The sequence below is a fragment of the Aethalodelphis obliquidens genome, unplaced genomic scaffold (genome assembly GCF_003676395.1).
Source record: "Aethalodelphis obliquidens isolate GAN/ISIS:26980383/991018 unplaced genomic scaffold, ASM367639v1 scaffold22, whole genome shotgun sequence".
In the NCBI taxonomy this organism is placed as follows: domain Eukaryota; kingdom Metazoa; phylum Chordata; class Mammalia; order Artiodactyla; family Delphinidae; genus Aethalodelphis; species Aethalodelphis obliquidens.
In genome coordinates, this window is record NW_020837966.1 from 5,483,602 (window position 1) to 5,500,264 (window position 16,663).

A 16,663-nucleotide genomic window follows, 5' to 3' on the forward strand; every position below is an offset into this window, starting at 1 on the left:
TAATTAAACTGCTTTAATTCACAACAGAAGCCAATAAAGCTTATATACCCTCAAAAAGAAAATGCCTACTCTATAGTATGCAGTCTACATTAACTCAAACAGCTTATACTGACTATAGTATAATAAATGAGCAGATTTTGTGTATGCTAAGTAAAAGAATGATAAATGCCTTGAAACACTTCCCCTGAAGCTGAGTTTACACTGAGGTGAGCAGTTTCAAAATTAGCATTTCATTATATGAAATCAAAGCAAAACCATTCTTTTTCTGTCTGCCTTAAAGAAAATGAAAACTACTGAAAAGTTACCTGACTGTGACTCAAGATTCTCATTAGCACCAAGCAAAGGAAGGTTTTCTTCTGTGATTGAGTTGTGATAGCCCACAAGATTTTTAAAGTTTTGCATAAAGTCTTCAGCAGTCGCAACCACTATTCCATTATCGGTATAACTGGAAAGCATCTTGATACTCTTTTCTAAATTGAAAAAAAAAAGAAGTTGAGTATAAAACACTTGCAAATATAAAATGATAATGCCTGCGTCCAGCCCTCCAAAATCCTTTCCTCCACATTTTCAGAAACACCCAACACAGCCCCACAAAATCCTTTCATACACATTCCTGTATTCACAGTAGAAAGCTTAAGAGCACTCTCGTTACCTGTTAAAAAGACTATGTGTCGTTGCTGTATGTTTTGAGCCTGAAGTCTGATAAGGCAATCCAATTCTGGAGCATTTCGAGTTTGTGAATCACAGTTGTGGTATGACAAAATTTCAACCAGATGTTTCTTCTGATAGACATTCAGAAGGGTCAAGAGACTCAGAGCTTTAGCATTCAATCTGTGAAATTAAGTAGTTCAGTATCTGTATCTGCATTTCTAAAATTTAGTATGGACGTTTTCACTTGAAATTAAAGCCATAATTTCTCAATTGAGGCAACTAACGACAACTGCACTGCTTAGCTCACTGCCTGATGTACAGGTGCTTCTTAGTAGAGGGAAAGCAGGAATTGTGCAATCCACTGGTAACTCCAGGGGCTTTCTCTCGGTACAAAGCCTGAGGGCCAGCTATTCAGTTCAGACAAAAATCTCAACTTATTACTTACTAAATAAATTACACTTCTCTTCAGCTTCACTAATTTAGAACTATAATGAAGGGTGTAAAAGGACAAAAAAATATAAATCTTTCCTTCAGAAAATAACATGGCTCTGAGCTATTTCTATACTTCCAGATGCAAGGCAACATGTGGTAGAAATTACGGGCTATTGTCAGGAAGATGACGGTACTAATTTGTACAAGTTATACCTCCGGGCCTCAGTATTGCTATCTGTTATATAAAAATAAGACTTCCCCAATGCTTACTTCACATGATTTGAAGATAAAACAAGTTTTTAAAAAATGAAATAAAAAGTTAAATAATTTAAAATTACTAAAGCCTGAATTTCCCTAAGTGTGTCCAATGGAATATCAATAGGTATTAGAAGAAAAAAATGTTTTGTGGTCTAGGTTTCAGAAATGCTGACTGACAAAATGTAAAACAGGATCCTTAACTACAAAGTTTCTCAGATCTTCAAATGTGTAAATAAGTACATTATATGGACTCTAGTAGTAGGATATAGTATCCCAAACTCATGTGATTACAACAGTCATTTGCAGAGCCTCTCAAGGGACTAGTGCTCCAAGAATCACGTTTTGAGAAGTGACTTCTGGGCATGTTAGAAATCACTTACTACAGAAATGAATGTCCTAATCATAGATCCCTTTATCATGTCAAGATTAATCCTTGTCTCATATGTGTAATATTATTAGATTAACAATTAGGAGAGGGCCTGTTCTACTTGGCATGTACAGTTCCATAAAAAAATAAAGAATGCTGATTATCCCGTTTTGATTATTATTCTAAACCCAAGTGGTAAAGTTTAAGCCAATTTTATCTCTGTACATAACTAGAACTTCAACAAACCTCTACATAAACAATATCATTTTCAAACAGGCTAGAATAATTCAGCATCTACATTCCCTTACGGCTGGCAAAAGACATCTGTGAAAACTGAGCAGCATCTATAATTTACAAACATAAAAAATAGCAAAATTCTGTGAACACAATGTTAAAATCAACAACCAATATATAGTTATTTTTCAAACCTTACCTGCCCAGTTCCTTTAGTTTTTTCTGAAATTTACAGTGGACTTTCCATTGCCATTTTCCTTCTGGAGTACTAAGTTCTTCGAGGAATGTCAAAAAATTTTTAAGGTTCTCTGTTAGAGATAATGAAGTTCATTTTAAATTCAATAAACAAGTCACCCACTCCACAACTGAATTAAGGAAGAAGTGTTTGTTGATATCATGTAGAACACATACTTTCCTATGTAGTATTTTCTTTCTCTTTTTTCTCCTCTAAGGGAGACAGATCTATACATCCTCTTTGAGATCTAAGAACATAACATCTACACACAAAAAAACAACATGTTGATAACAATAACAAACCAAAAGTAATCCAAGGGAAGTAGGTACAGAGAGCCCTGCTTTATACCAGACTTAAGAGGAAATTATTCGTAAAGAGTAAAAGAATGGGAAAGAAATCTGAGATAATAAAAGCTCAAAAAATGATGGAAATGTACTAGTTATCTGCAACTGGCAGAATGGACAATGCATTAAAGTATGAGTGAGTCACTAATGAGAAAAACCTAGAAAAGACATAAGTTACATGCTTAAAAGAATAAATAAATCTTACCAATTGTGATTACTTCTGGATTTAGAATGGATTCATCAGAAACGATAAAACCTCCAGATACAAATAACTCATTGTATGTATGATTTTTAACATCATCCAAACTATCAACACCAGCAAAACTAACACAAGGAAGCTTCTTTAAAGTCACCAAGCCAGGTACCTATTTAAATACCAAAATAAAAATAGAAATAAGGACAGACAGACTCAAGTGTGAAGTAACCTACATTAGATGTACTATGGCTCACCTATATTAGTGTGTTGTCTCTGCAAAGTCAAGCACAAAAACAATATTTCCAACATTATTTCTAAATATACAAACCAACATTTATGTACTGGGCATCTACCTTGAACAGAACTCTCTAAGGAAGAGGCACTTAACAAGAGACCTGGAAACACAGAATGACAAATGCTAACTTGCCTGGCCCTGTGAGTACAGTCCGAATTCAAATGAGGCAGCAGCCTACGGACTGAAACAGTCAGGAAAGACTTCAAAGAGCAGTAGGACTTGAGACAGTCTCCTAAGACTAGACGGGGTACCTCCAAACCCAAGGGAAAGGGGGACTGCTTCAGCAAAGAGGGGGTACAGACAGGTTTTACCTAGGACATACAAATAAAGGTGATAACAATATAAAGAGAGTCAGCAGACCCAATGGCATTCAAGGAGTCAGTATTCTTAGTCTTGACCATTTAAGCGATAGGTAAGATCTGTGATATGCCACAATTTAAAATTTTGTAGAGGTATAAATATGAATCTCATGAGCTGATTCACAGAGGGTAGTTTAGGTCTCAAGTCCTAAACCTCCCAACCTCAAAGTTTTATCTCCTTTAAAGCTTATGAGGATATTTTAAAAACAAACAGCTTTAGTCTCAAAGATAGTAGGGATTTTTTACAACCAAAATAAGCAAAGAATTCAGCTTAATAGTCTACCTTGTGAATGAAACCTGCAATGTCTTCATTTTGAATAATAATCAATAGTTTATCTAATTTTGATCTTCTTTCCAAAAACTGTTCTGGATGACACTCTGTATTGCCTAATTTGATAAGATATTCCTGTTAAAGAAAAAAAACTAAATCAACATTTAAAAGCTTTTTTGCAAACATCCATTTAACACGAGAAATGCAAGATAAAGTAGTTAAGTTTAACTACTACTAGACCACTAATAATGATGCCCTTACACTAGGGACCTCAGAGATCAAGTCCACTCTTAGAGAAGACTCTGAAGCTCAGACCTTAACTGGTCACAATCACAATGTTACGACACTATGCAGTCAAAGCCAAGTAAACGCTAGCTTGGGGTAACAGAACCAGAAAAGCAATGGATTAGCCCAGGTTCTTAACTCTTATTACTTATTCTGGGCAATCCAGAGCTCAGTCATTAACCACTCTCTCACTCCCATTTTCCTTTCCTTTTGAAGCAGGCCCTTGATTCTCTGCAGCAGTGTTACCGGTATACTCCTTCAGAGTTAAAAAGCACTTTTATGACTACTGTAGTTCCTTTAACTCACAACAGCCCCAGGATCATTCATACAGAGCTTCAGTATGTACAACGTTACTTACATATTAATTAGCCATGCCTGTCAAGTTTACATCTTCAAACAAAACACTCTCCCATCTAACACATCCTTCCATGCTGCGGACACGGTACTACCTTTCAAAGGACACAAGAGAGCCAGTCCCAGCAGAATTCTCTTTGCTTGCTGGGGGAATCCTGAACTCTGAAGCAAACTGCAGGATTCTGAAGGTCACATTCCTCATTTCACAGATACAGGAGCAGATTAATTTTCTCAAGGTTGGCACGCTGGTTAGATAACCATAAATCTAAACCAAGGTTGCCTCACAATCAGTCTTTCAAGAGCTGTCTACAAGTGTCACACCCAAGGAGGATACTTCTATGTAGCCCTAAAGAAGCATCTTCTACAGTGTTTGATTTTGCTCTAACTTCTAAAGCCTCTGGGCAAATCTCAGAGCAGTTTACAATCAGGTTATGAAAAAGTAAATTATTGTCTGATAGGCCTGCTTGTAATTTTTGGTCTTTTTACATTAAGAAATTTTAAATGCAAGTTTGTGTTAAATAAGACACTTTAACTCATAAAGTAACAAATCAATTTGACTCCAGAAATATTTAGGAAGTTTAAAATTTTATTCATAAAGTCCTGTACTATACTGTAACATTTCTGCTAGAAAATTTCCAATGGATATTGAATAAAAGAATTAAAAGTGCTGATCTGATTTCCTATCATATTTATAAAACACACAGCATCCTTTTCTTCTTCTACATAAAATAAATAGCAGAAATATGATTTATTCTAAGCCAGAATGGATTAAAAGCACCATTCGTAAGTAAACACATTTCCCACAAGTGTGTTACAATCAATTTCTAAAATGCAATGGGAGGAGATGGAGTAATGGTGAGCACACTGGGAACTGTGCCCAACCCACTCTCTCATCTAGCCCTACACCACCATGTAGCTATGCCCCAAAGAGCTGGAAACGTGTTGCTGGGGGTGGAAGAATGTTGAGAAGCTCAATGTTCAATCATACAGGGCAAAAATGCAACCAAAAAATTCCTGGTAAGTCTGGTTTCATCTTCCCAAGAAACTACAGGGAATTGGTAAAGGCAGCACACTGAGCACTCTGTTGCCCCCATTTCCATGCTCTTCACATTCTCATCAACACATCACATGAAACATGCTGACGTCAAAGAGATCCTCAAACTGACAAAAGGCTGAGGACATGTCAAAGCATGGAGTTTCTGGGCCACTCTGGCTATACGCCACTTATTTATAGTCCCCTCTGCTTCCTCTAACTAAAAAAGCAGAAACTTATCATGGTAAGTAAATTCCATAAATAGGAGCAGGCATTTATTTTAAAAACTAGGGCATTCCCGGGCTTCCCTGGTGGCGCAGTGGTTGAGAGAGTCCGCCTGCCGATGCAGGGGACGCGGGTTTCTGCCCCGGTCCGGGAAGATCCCACATGCCGCGGAGCGGCTAGGCCCGTGAGCCATGGCCGCTGGCCCTGCACGTCCGGAGCCTGTGCTCCACAACGGGAGAGGCCACAACAGTGAGAAGCCTGCATACCGCAAAAAAAAAACCACAAAACAAAACAAAAAAAACCAAGGCATTCCCTTAAGGAATTAAAATGCTATACAGTTTAGTGAATACTAATTGGCAACATTAAACCACTAATTGTCCCATGTGTTATAAATTACACATCTATTGTTACAGATTTTACATACCTCTCTCTATGTGTGTATTTTTTTAAACCAAATGCCTGAAACGCCAGTCTACTCCATAGCTTCAGTACAAAACACATACCTTGCAAGGAGGAATCTTTCATGACTGGGGAAGTGTTTCAGGATCACCATGTTTTTTGATAATAAGGGCTATTGGGAAACCTGGCATGACCAGGGCATCAAGAAATGCCAAAAGATATCATCATTAGGTCATCCTGGACAGTTTTATTTTTCTACCTGATTGATAAAACCCCCTGAGGTAAACACTGACAACTTCATTTCTCTGCATCTTTCCCCCCGCTTTGTTAAAAACCCAGTAAGAAACATTGAAAATCTTTAAATCAACAATTTAAAGGTATCTGCAATATGTATACAACTGGTCTTTAAAATGACACTATGCAAAACAAGATTAAAAATTCTAAGACATTTAGATCACCAGTTGAAATTCAGTTGAAACTTACTAGTCTTTTATTCCACTCTGCATCAAATTATGAAAATAATATGGTCAACACCTAAAAACAAAAATCCATTTTATAGAGCTCAGACCCAACAAGAGAAGTTTAGACAGCATTACAATTACCTTCTCATTTAGTTACCTTTATTTCTTTACAGAGCACACTCTCCTCTTCTTCATGAATATAAAATTTCACAGTATTTTTCTGGACATCTTTCATGATTTTAACCAAACTGTTAAATACTTCAGGTTCTAACTGGCTTATAAAGTTTGAAAGAGCTGGTTGGGCAGAAATGTTTACATCACTGGGCGATTTTGTTTCTTTTTCTACTGGTTCCCGGGCAGTATGATCAGAAGTCATCACTGGCTCTGTGGCATGGTGTGGCTGGTTCACTTCTGCTTCAGTTAAACCCGAAGCCGAAGAGGAAGGCTGCTCATTAGAGTTGGTGTCTTTCAGAGGATCACTACCAAGTGGCTCAAGGAGGTGTTTATTGTTGAAGTCGCTTGAGGAAACTGGTATGACATGCCTTCCCAGAGGGCTCAATGCTATCTTAGTACTAGAATCATTAGGACTGACTGCTGGCAAATTCCCACCCTTGGCTGATGCTTTGATAACAGTATTTAGTTTCTCATGCAAGCCATCTACAAACTCCTGTACAGCAGCTTTGGAAGTCTTAGAATATATGAACTCAGAAAGCCGTTTCATCTTCTCTTGTGTTGAAAAGGTAGGTGTGGAAATTCTGCTGACATATGAAACATTCTTCTGCTTCAGAATCTCTTCTATCTTCCTAGAAAAGAGGCTGTACTCTCCTAACACTGTCCTTTCTGTGGTTTCACTCATTGCAGGCGGTTCTGCTGCTGGCACACACTGCTCCTCCACTGTCACCACCTGACCTGTCAACACGTCATCCTCAGTGGTGCCCTTTAGTGTGTCTGTAAATGGAGAGGATGGAAACTGATAATCAGAACTTCTCTGTCTACTTATTACCCGGGGGTCGTTAGGAAAGGCCTCCTGTGGTGGCAGACACACCAGTTGTTCTTCTGGTGATTTCATACCTATATGGGAAGAGTTTATTATTACAAAAGCAATCCAAAATAATAACATCTGAAAATACAAACTAACAAAGAAAAAAAATGCCAGGTCAAGTATATATTTAGAACAAACTATGCACTGGAAGGTAGAATAAAAACCTCAGATAATGGTGTGAACCTATTTCCTATGTGCCCTACTTATTTATGGCTGGTCTTTGTATTTCAGTAGCTAGAGTGGCAAGTCTGAATGTTACTTTCTTTGATTCCTTTTGAAGTATTCAAACAAGGGCCAATTTAACATCAATACAAATTAAGTCACTTGTTTATTTCTGCTTCCCTACCTTTCTGCAGATCTGACTTTAACAGACATGCTTTAAGCAGAATAGTCAGTTTCAACAGCTTGCTCAACCCCTATATTCTTTGCCAAGTAATGTCCACTAAGGTAATACCCCCTTAATAGGAAAATTTTGAGTGTAAGGCAGCTGAAAGAATGCCAAGCTGAAATGCTGTGGGAATAAGTCATCAAGTTAAGAGTTGCATTCAGGATCTAGGATAATTAATTTTATCTGTTTTCAGATTTGCTCTTACATATGGGGTTGCTTAGTGGATTTGCTACAATGTTAGGGACTTCAATTTATCAGGAAAAGAAAGTCTCAGTCATATAGGAAGAGAACACAATTTCATAGCTGCATTAACAGTAATACTTTTGATAGCACTTTTGTTCAGTATTTTTATTTTGTTTGGAAATCATTCCAAGAGAAATCATAATAGCTATTTACCCCATATGAGATGAAGACATCATCAAGCTAGCTGATGCTAATGAAAGTACGATAACCCGTGATCCTTGACAACTAGCTCAATCCGTAAGAACGTACTTTTTTCCACTCACAAATCCTAAATTCAAACACATATGTTCTTGAAACTACATTTCAAAACAGGAACCCTAAATCCCTTTTTAAAAAACATGGGGAAAATACATTTAACAGCAATTTATAGTAATACTTTATTTCACAAAAAAACAAACTTTTCATTATTTTTCCCTACAAGTTCATATTATACAATTTTATCCTTTAAAAAAGTACTAATTTTTCTTAAATCCTAGCCAACATTCCCTAACAAATTGCTGTTGTAGTATATAAAATGTTACCTCTAGATCAGAAAGTCCACACATAGGTATAGTTTTCAAAACTATAGTACTTTTAAGGTATAGTGAACTCCCTATTCAAGTCTGCACCCAGGTATAGCAGTGTAACCCCTCTCTACAAAAAATTCAGTTTTGATTTTCCCTACACTCACACTTTTCCAAAGGTTTAAACAGCCTAAGCAGCATTTAGGTTATAACATTTTGCTACCAACCCCAGCGGTTACCATGAACCACTGCACCCATTAAGTACTGCAAAGGCACCTGTCAGCATGGTAAGACCATACAGTAGGTCTGTAGGTCAAAGAAGAGAAGGGGAGCAAAATATCCAATGTACCAGGGTAAGAATTACAACTGTATAAAATCGATAAACCAGAAAATTCAACTTCCATAAAATAATTCAGGAATACTGAATGCCCTTCGTAAATCTCCAACATGGGGTTTAGTGCACATGTGAAATGTCAGCATGAGTACATAAGAAATCTGTAACAGGGAACTCCCTGGCGGTCCAGTGGTTGGGACTTGGCGCTCTTACTGCTGGAGCTCAAGTTCAAACCCTGGTCGGGGAACTAAGATCCTGCAAGTTGTGCAGCGTGGCCAAAAAAAAAAACACCACCACGAAAAAAATAAAATCTGTAACAGAGGTTGATCAATGGGGTGAAACTAAGTGTCTGGCCTAGGGGTGGAAGACTTATTTTTTGAAGTAGTTTTGTATTTCTTGAATTATGTACCATGTCAAATATCTGATTTATTCAGATAAAATGTCTTACTTGCATCTTGTAAAACAAATGAGTTGGGAAGGACCACGTGTAATTTTAAAACTTCTGAGTGGTTTGTTATTAAAAATACTTGAATACATTTTCCCAAATATCTCAGCTATAGTTGAGACCAATAAAGTTATTCCTAAATTTTTTTTTCTAAAAAAAAATTTTTTTTAAGTAACTGCACCATGAGGCATGCGGGATCTTAGTTCCCCAACCAGGGATCGAACCCGTGCCCCCTGCAGTGGAAGTGTGGAGTCTTAACCACTGGACCACCAGGGAAGTCTCCCAGTAAGCTTATTCCTGAAGGGCTACAGATAAAGGAAATGTTTTTAAGCTGAAATATAACTTAAATCAACATGGGAAATTTTCCATATTAAAAAACTCTAAACCAAATCCCTTTTGAAAATGCAAATGATCACCATCTAATTTTACTTTGTACAGATTTCCCCCATATAATTTTTATTATTAAGATAGACAACTTTATTATTTTTAAAATGTCTTCAATAAATGATTTAAAAGAAACATATCAATATCTATAATAATACATGTTTTCTACTAACTATCATTCAGGCATTGTGGTACTTTGACTTTTAAATGCAAGGGGAGTGGCGAGTTCTCAAAAAGTAGCATCACTTGGATTTTTATACTTTTAACCACAAAATATGAAGATGGTATGCCAAATAAAGACTGCAGATGCTGATGGAGCATTATGAAGCATAAACAAGATACCTGATTCTCCCAATGAGAAAGAATCACTGATAGAAGCAAAACTTACATGAATCTCAGACATATTGTTGTGTGAAAGAGCCAAAACCAAAAGAGGACATATGTAGTAGGTTCCATCTATCTGAAATTCAAGAGTAGGTAAAAACTAATGTATAGCAAAAGAAGTCAGATTAGTGGTTACGGTTTGGGGCAGGAAGAATACTGACTGGGAGGATGCAGACGACGACCTGCTGGGGTACTGAAAATGTTCTACATCTTGATTTGGGTGGTGGTCACCTAAGTGTTTACATATGTAAGAATTCATCAAGCTGTCTACTAAAGATTTATGCACTTTCCTGTATGTCATATCAATATATCTGTTCTTCCTGCTTTGTTTTTTTCAATCGTCTTTTCCTAGGAGGAGAGAAAGATCATCTTGAAGAAAACTATTAACTCAAAGTTTTTCTTAATTCCCAAAAGAGAGGAATAACCATAAAGATCTACTAAAATTAGTCATTTAGCTTTTCTTCCGAATTAAAAAAAACAACACCACAAGATTTCTGAAAGAGTAAGACAAAATGAAATGGAAACAAAAAAGACGCAGACCAAACTCCAACCAAGAAGAATCTGCCTATGGCCATCTGCAGGGATGCTGAATTGACTTGAGTTTAGACAAGAGAGACTGTCTTCTAGGCACCTACTACAACTAGCTAATCAGTAATATCTATAAATGTTTCTGGAATCCAAAAGTTTCCTAATCTCTTAGACTATCTGCAGAAATTAGCTTTACAATTAGCAAAAGAAGAATTGAGTCAAAAAAATTCAAGATTAGGAATAATGTACCTAAATGATACATGGCCTCACCTCCTCGTATTTTTTAAATTTAAGAGAAACTCGAAGACTGCTTCTCGTAAGATGTCCTGTAGAAATGGATTAAGAAAAATATTCTGGTCTTCCCAAGTCATCATATCAGACAGAATCTACTGTAGGTCAAAAAACCTTAATCTCTATGAATATTCAGTGACTCCCTTGAATACATTCTTTGTATAAGAATATTTGATATAAATCAATTAATGATTTAAATACAAATATGATATTGTCCAAATTTTCTGTAATTAACAGACTTAAACTGATGCCCTCCAGATAGAGGACCAGAACTGCAAGTAGCAATTCTGAAGAAGGGCACATTGGGAGGAAAAGCAAAGAGAGCCTTCTCACCTGGTGTTTGTTTCTCACCATGTTTCCCCAGCTGGTCTTCTGGGCTTCTTGCATTCCCTCCTGAGGGAAAGCATCCATTAGATTTGTAGACTCTCTTCAGGTACTGGTGACAACCTTTTAAAGCACCTTTCAGATAACCCCAAATGCTAACAAATTCAAGTATTCCCTCTTCTGCCTAAAATAATCCTGAAGGGTCATTAAGAAATGGGAAGTTGCTTCCCTTTCCATTCAGGTGATGATGGAATATCAACACCTAGATGTTGTGCCTTCAAATGGCTCTGAAACCAGCTATGAAGGTGTCTAAATGAGGAAGGTTAGGATAATCACCTTGTACAGACTACTCCCCTATTCTGTTTTTCCAACTCAAGCCAACTTCTCCAGGTCAGGAGTACCAGCTGCTGCTCTACGATCACTTCTAGGCCTCTTGCCCTCTCTGATAAGGTACTAAGTAGAGAATGGTGCTGAAGCCCATGGAAACTCATCAAGTTTTAGAAATTCTTTGCAGAGTCCTTGGAGGTCTCAGTAGCTTCTAGGTCACAAGCTAGAAAGTATATTTCAGTCGACTTTCTAGCAAAAACTGTTTGTTTTCCTTTTTAAAGGTTAAATAAAGATCTAGGAATGGAAAAGATGTGCCCTGGAAATATTTCCCCAAGTGCTTAGCTAACGAAGATGAATAAGAACTTGGAATATTAACAGTATCTGCATATGTGTGTGTATGTGTTTGTACAGAGAAATTAGAATACTGCAAAATGATCTTTCAACATCTGCTAAACTATATTCTTGCCTCATGGTTCAATAAGTTTTCTAGGGATATTTACATTTAATCATTTCAGGCCATTCTCTACAATGATCCAATTTCTCTCAAATTCTCCAATATTAAGAACTCAAATTTCTTTCAAACAGATGAACCTTAACATGACCACTTCTTAGACGACAGCTTGTGAAGTTTAATAATTTGAGAAGACAGCATATAATTGGCTGCCCAAAGACCCTCATTTCATCTCTGCAGCTACCTCACCTTATTAGAAACCCAATTTCTGATAACAATTTTCATTTGCAAGTTGCATGTTCAACTCCATCGGGAGAGTAAGGATATTTTAAATCCCTCTGTTTTTAATAGGCTCTTTTGCAGATACTGACCAAGAACAGCAACACTCAATGATGAATATCACATTGCTCAAAAATAAGATACCGAAGATGTCAGAGCCAAGCAAGACCCAAGAGTGGAATCTAGAAAAGACAAAACCCTTCAGGAAACTGGTCCCTAAGTAAAACCAAGCAAACCTAAGTCCCAGTATACTTGTTCTTACCTGTAATTGGAATCAGTTTCCAATGTATTTCAGTCTCTTCAACATTATTTGACTTAGATTGTCTACGGAATCCACGTTCAATGGGAACAGTGGGACACAAACTGCAATCTTCAAAATTACTCATGCTAATTAAATTTGGATCCTAAAAATTAGAGTACAGATTCAATACCTTTCTTTTTAATTAATTTTAATGTCAAGAAAAAACAACTATTTTTTCACAGCAAATTTACAAACTTCAACCTGAACATTACAAGCAAGTAAAATCAACATGGTGAAGTTATAATGCTCTAATCTCAAACTAGAACATAATTTTTTCTCTCAAAACGTAATTGTTTGATTTACAGCAGAGGTTGGTAAACTTTTTCAGTAAAGCACCCAATATTTTAGGCTTTGGAGGCCAGATACTCAGCTCTGCCATTGAAATGCAAAAGCAGCCATAAGCAATACCTAAATGAATGGGCATGACTGTGTTCCAATCAAATTTTAGTTACAAAAATAGGCAGTGGGCTGGGTTTGGTCCATGCCCCCATCAACACAATTTAGAGTTTTAAATATGTCAGGAAATGGTAACAATATAGGTTAGTTTCTTAGTGCCTACCTTACACATGCCTCCAACTGAGATCCCTGTCTTCATCCTCCCCATAAAATAAATATCCCCAAACTACATGTAGGAAGCCTGGGGACATGCATATGACTTTAAAAAAAATTTTTTTCTTTTGGCTGAGCCACGTAGCATACAGGATCTTAGTTCCCTGATCAGGGATCGAACCCGTGCCCCCTGCAGTGGAAGCAGAGTCTTAACCACTGGACAGCCAGGGAAGTCCCATGATGCATATGACTTTTACTCAAAGACAGGGAAGAGAAAAATGGAAGAAAGTAAATTAGGAACAAGTTTTTAGGAACATGGTGCCATCCTGGTACAGTTCCCCAAGTGATGCAACCACTTCTTGGGAAGGGGGGAGCTGGGGAGATTAGGCTACTTCTCAGCTAGATATCAGTACTCTAAGCACCTATCATAAACTGGATGCCCTGTCAAGCATGGCTGAGGGTTACCTCAGAGGTAATCCTAAAGGCCACTCATTTTCCATTGCATGAGAAATACAAAGTATTTAACCTTGTTTCTAACTGGTACACTGACTTTGGTCACCTCATCTGCCTCACCTATGGGTTCTGGTACTGCCAGCAGAAAGCCAGTGTTTTGAGGACTCAATTTTATTATGAAATGATAGAGAATTAACTCCAGTAAGCCATTCCTGACAAATAGATGGTCCAGCCTTCACTTTAACACAATGGTAAATTTCAGACTACACATAAAGCTTATGAGCAGGAAGGAAAACACTTCTGCGTTTATCTCTGTGTAACAAGGAATAACTTAGAAATACTATCCTGCACAGACAGCATTACTGAAATGTGTATCATTTCTTTGTGAAAAGGAAAAACAAGCACATTCACCCTTTTTTTTTTAATTCTTAAAAAAATTTTTTGGCTGTGCCATGCAGCATGTGGGATCTTAGTTCCCTGACCAGGGATTAAACCCGTGGCCCCCTGCAATGGAAGCGCAGAGTCCTAACCACTGGGCCACCAGGGAATTCCCCCCACATCCTCCCCTTTCATACACACATTCACAAAAGCAAACAAAGATAACCAATAGATATAGGCTTACTTCTTTCAAATGTAGTTTATGGTCAGTACCTACTTCACTGGTAGAAACAGCAAGAGGATACTTTAAAGATGATGTATCAACTTCTAGCAGTGGGCTCTGAGTATCCTTAAAATGTGCACTTTCCATTTTTACACCAGTAGGCTGCTCATATTCTTTCTTATCCAGGGTAGAGTTCAACTCATATTCATGCTTTTGCCTCATCTCTTCATAGGCACCATCAGAGCTCAATCCTAAGGCCTTGTTGACTGTGTCTGTCAGGGATGCATCAGAATGACGTGCATTTGCTAGTGTTTCTGATAGCCAATTAAACAACCTATGGATGTCAGCAATGCTAGAGTTAGAGGTATCCTGCTGCTGCCGTCTCAAGTCAGCATCATGCCCAAGTGAGCCAACAGGCTGTGGAGACTCTGAAGGGAAAAGAGAAAGAGACATCTCTTAAAGTCTGGAAGGCAAGCATAAAAATTAATTATCATATAACATTTATAGGCAGGAACTCAATCAAACCACCTGCTTAGAGTTTACAGGTATATCCGTCCCTTACTTTCCAAATATGACTGGTTCTAAAATTTTGCACACAGGTCAAAATTCCCATTAAATGAAGGTTTATTTTCATCATAATTTGAAAATTCTATTAAAAATGAGCTCAAATATTATGTTGGTAATATGGATAATATATATAAATAACTGTACTGTAGTTACCTTAAACTCTATCACCAAAATCCTAAAATCAGTGAGGTACTTGACAACAGAAAAATACCTACACAACTATTTTGCAAAATGTTAGAGAAAGGTATGCAGATTACTCTTAAATCTTCTAAAAATATAAAAACAACAAAAACCCATGATTTTATCTGATTTTGATCTCTCCCATTCTGTACGTAAAATACTGGCTAACCTTTTCATAATCTAAGCTTTATCTTAAATGACTAGATTACTTAATTCATAACAAAGCTGAGATATTAGAGATACAAAATCACCCCAAAGAAATCTACACCAATCTTGCACTAAGAACAAAAAGGACTATGAGAGAAAACATGTTAGACATGGCTCCAAGCAGGTATAAATCTGGGTTATCTGCACCACCAGTATATTTAAAAACTTGCAAAGGGAGGAGACATTCAGAAAGGCATGTGCTTTAATGCTGAAGGAGGGTAGAGCCAGGGTAGATATCAGGATTCCGATTTAGGTAGTGTATATGTACCACAGGCAAAAAAAAAGTTAGAAACAACAGGGTACATACTGTATGATTCTAATTATATGAAATTATAGAGAAGGCAAAATAATCTATAGAGACAGAAAGCAGATCAGCGGTGGAGTGGAATGAGATAAACTACAAAGAAGAACAAGGCAACATTTGGGGGTAATGAAAAATGTCCTATATATTGGAGTAGTGGTAACACAGCTATAAAAAAACTCATTAGACTGTGCACTTAAAATGAGTACATTGTATATAATTCATACTTTAAAAAGTTGATGTTAAAGGCAGTAGGGGAGACAGAAGGCTACCTCTTAATGAGTGGGCTCACCACCAAATCAAGATCAGAATGTTTTAAAAGTTAGAATCTAACCTTTAAATCTCTACTTTCAGGATCAGAAATAAAGTGTGCAAAATGATAAGAAACAAACACAAGTGAGGAACACCTAGATATGCAACTCTGACTATCACTAGTTCTACTTTAACCTATCTACCCCTTTTCCCCTGCCCCATTTCTCCTTTGGTCTATTATAACCAGCATAGCTTTCCCACCATTTTAATTACTGATAAAGCCCGATTTCCACCCACAAATATTTTTTCACACATACAAATTTGCCAATTATCAGCTAAAACGGTGCCAAAATTTAAGTACCTTGCCTATTATGTGTTCAGTGCTAGGAAATATAGCTGACTTTAGGAACAATGTTTGGAGTTAGTCAGAAGTGAGTTCAAACATGGATCAGTGAACTCATAACTTTAGGTAAAATTATTTAACTTCTCTGAGATGGCTTCCTCATCTGTAAAATAAGGATAATAATGTCTACCAATCAAGAACTAAATGAGTCCATACATGTAAAGCAGCTAGCACATAGTAAGCACTTAACTCTCAAGACACAGGTCAACAGTATTAGACAGTATGGATCAGTAAGCACCGTCAGGTTCAGCACAGAGCAGAAATCCAGCATAAGCTAAAGGAGATGAAAACCATCAAGGAGGAGAACAGCCAGAAAGCTAAGGAGGGTTATGAACTGCAAAGATATGAGCCTTGAGAGAAATGAAAGATGCTTCAGGAAAAAAGAAAGAAGTAAAGGGCTGACCATGACATGTTCTGAGAAAAGTGCCTTAACCAAGGAGAGTGGGAAACATGGCTACCCAGGCTGGACGTGGCCAGTCTTTAACAAAGCCTTGAAAAACGAATACAGAAGCTGAGATTGGCAGCAA

General features: G+C 37.2%; 1 protein-coding gene across 7 annotated transcripts in view; it reads right to left on the minus strand.

Annotated features, from left to right (window-relative positions):
- TASOR (transcription activation suppressor) overlaps nucleotides 1-16,663 on the minus strand; it is a 49,682-nt gene that overhangs the window by 1,603 nt on the left and 31,416 nt on the right. For 2 of the 7 annotated variants that reach the window (XM_027121127.1, XM_027121123.1), the window contains exons 15-23: nucleotides 14,248-14,654; nucleotides 12,585-12,726; nucleotides 11,275-11,334; nucleotides 6,557-7,347; nucleotides 3,655-3,777; nucleotides 2,727-2,886; nucleotides 2,142-2,250; nucleotides 653-831; nucleotides 306-470 (exon numbers count right to left, since the gene is read on the minus strand). In XM_027121127.1, the coding sequence (XP_026976928.1) occupies nucleotides 306-470; nucleotides 653-831; nucleotides 2,142-2,250; nucleotides 2,727-2,886; nucleotides 3,655-3,777; nucleotides 6,557-7,347; nucleotides 11,275-11,334; nucleotides 12,585-12,726; nucleotides 14,248-14,654 (2,136 nt within the window). Of the gene's footprint in view, nucleotides 1-305; nucleotides 471-652; nucleotides 832-2,141; nucleotides 2,251-2,726; nucleotides 2,887-3,654; nucleotides 3,778-6,556; nucleotides 7,471-11,274; nucleotides 11,335-12,584; nucleotides 12,727-14,247; nucleotides 14,655-16,663 lie in introns of all 7 variants that reach the window. The other 5 variants (XM_027121121.1, XM_027121126.1, XM_027121128.1 and 2 more) reach the window with 3 other exon arrangements.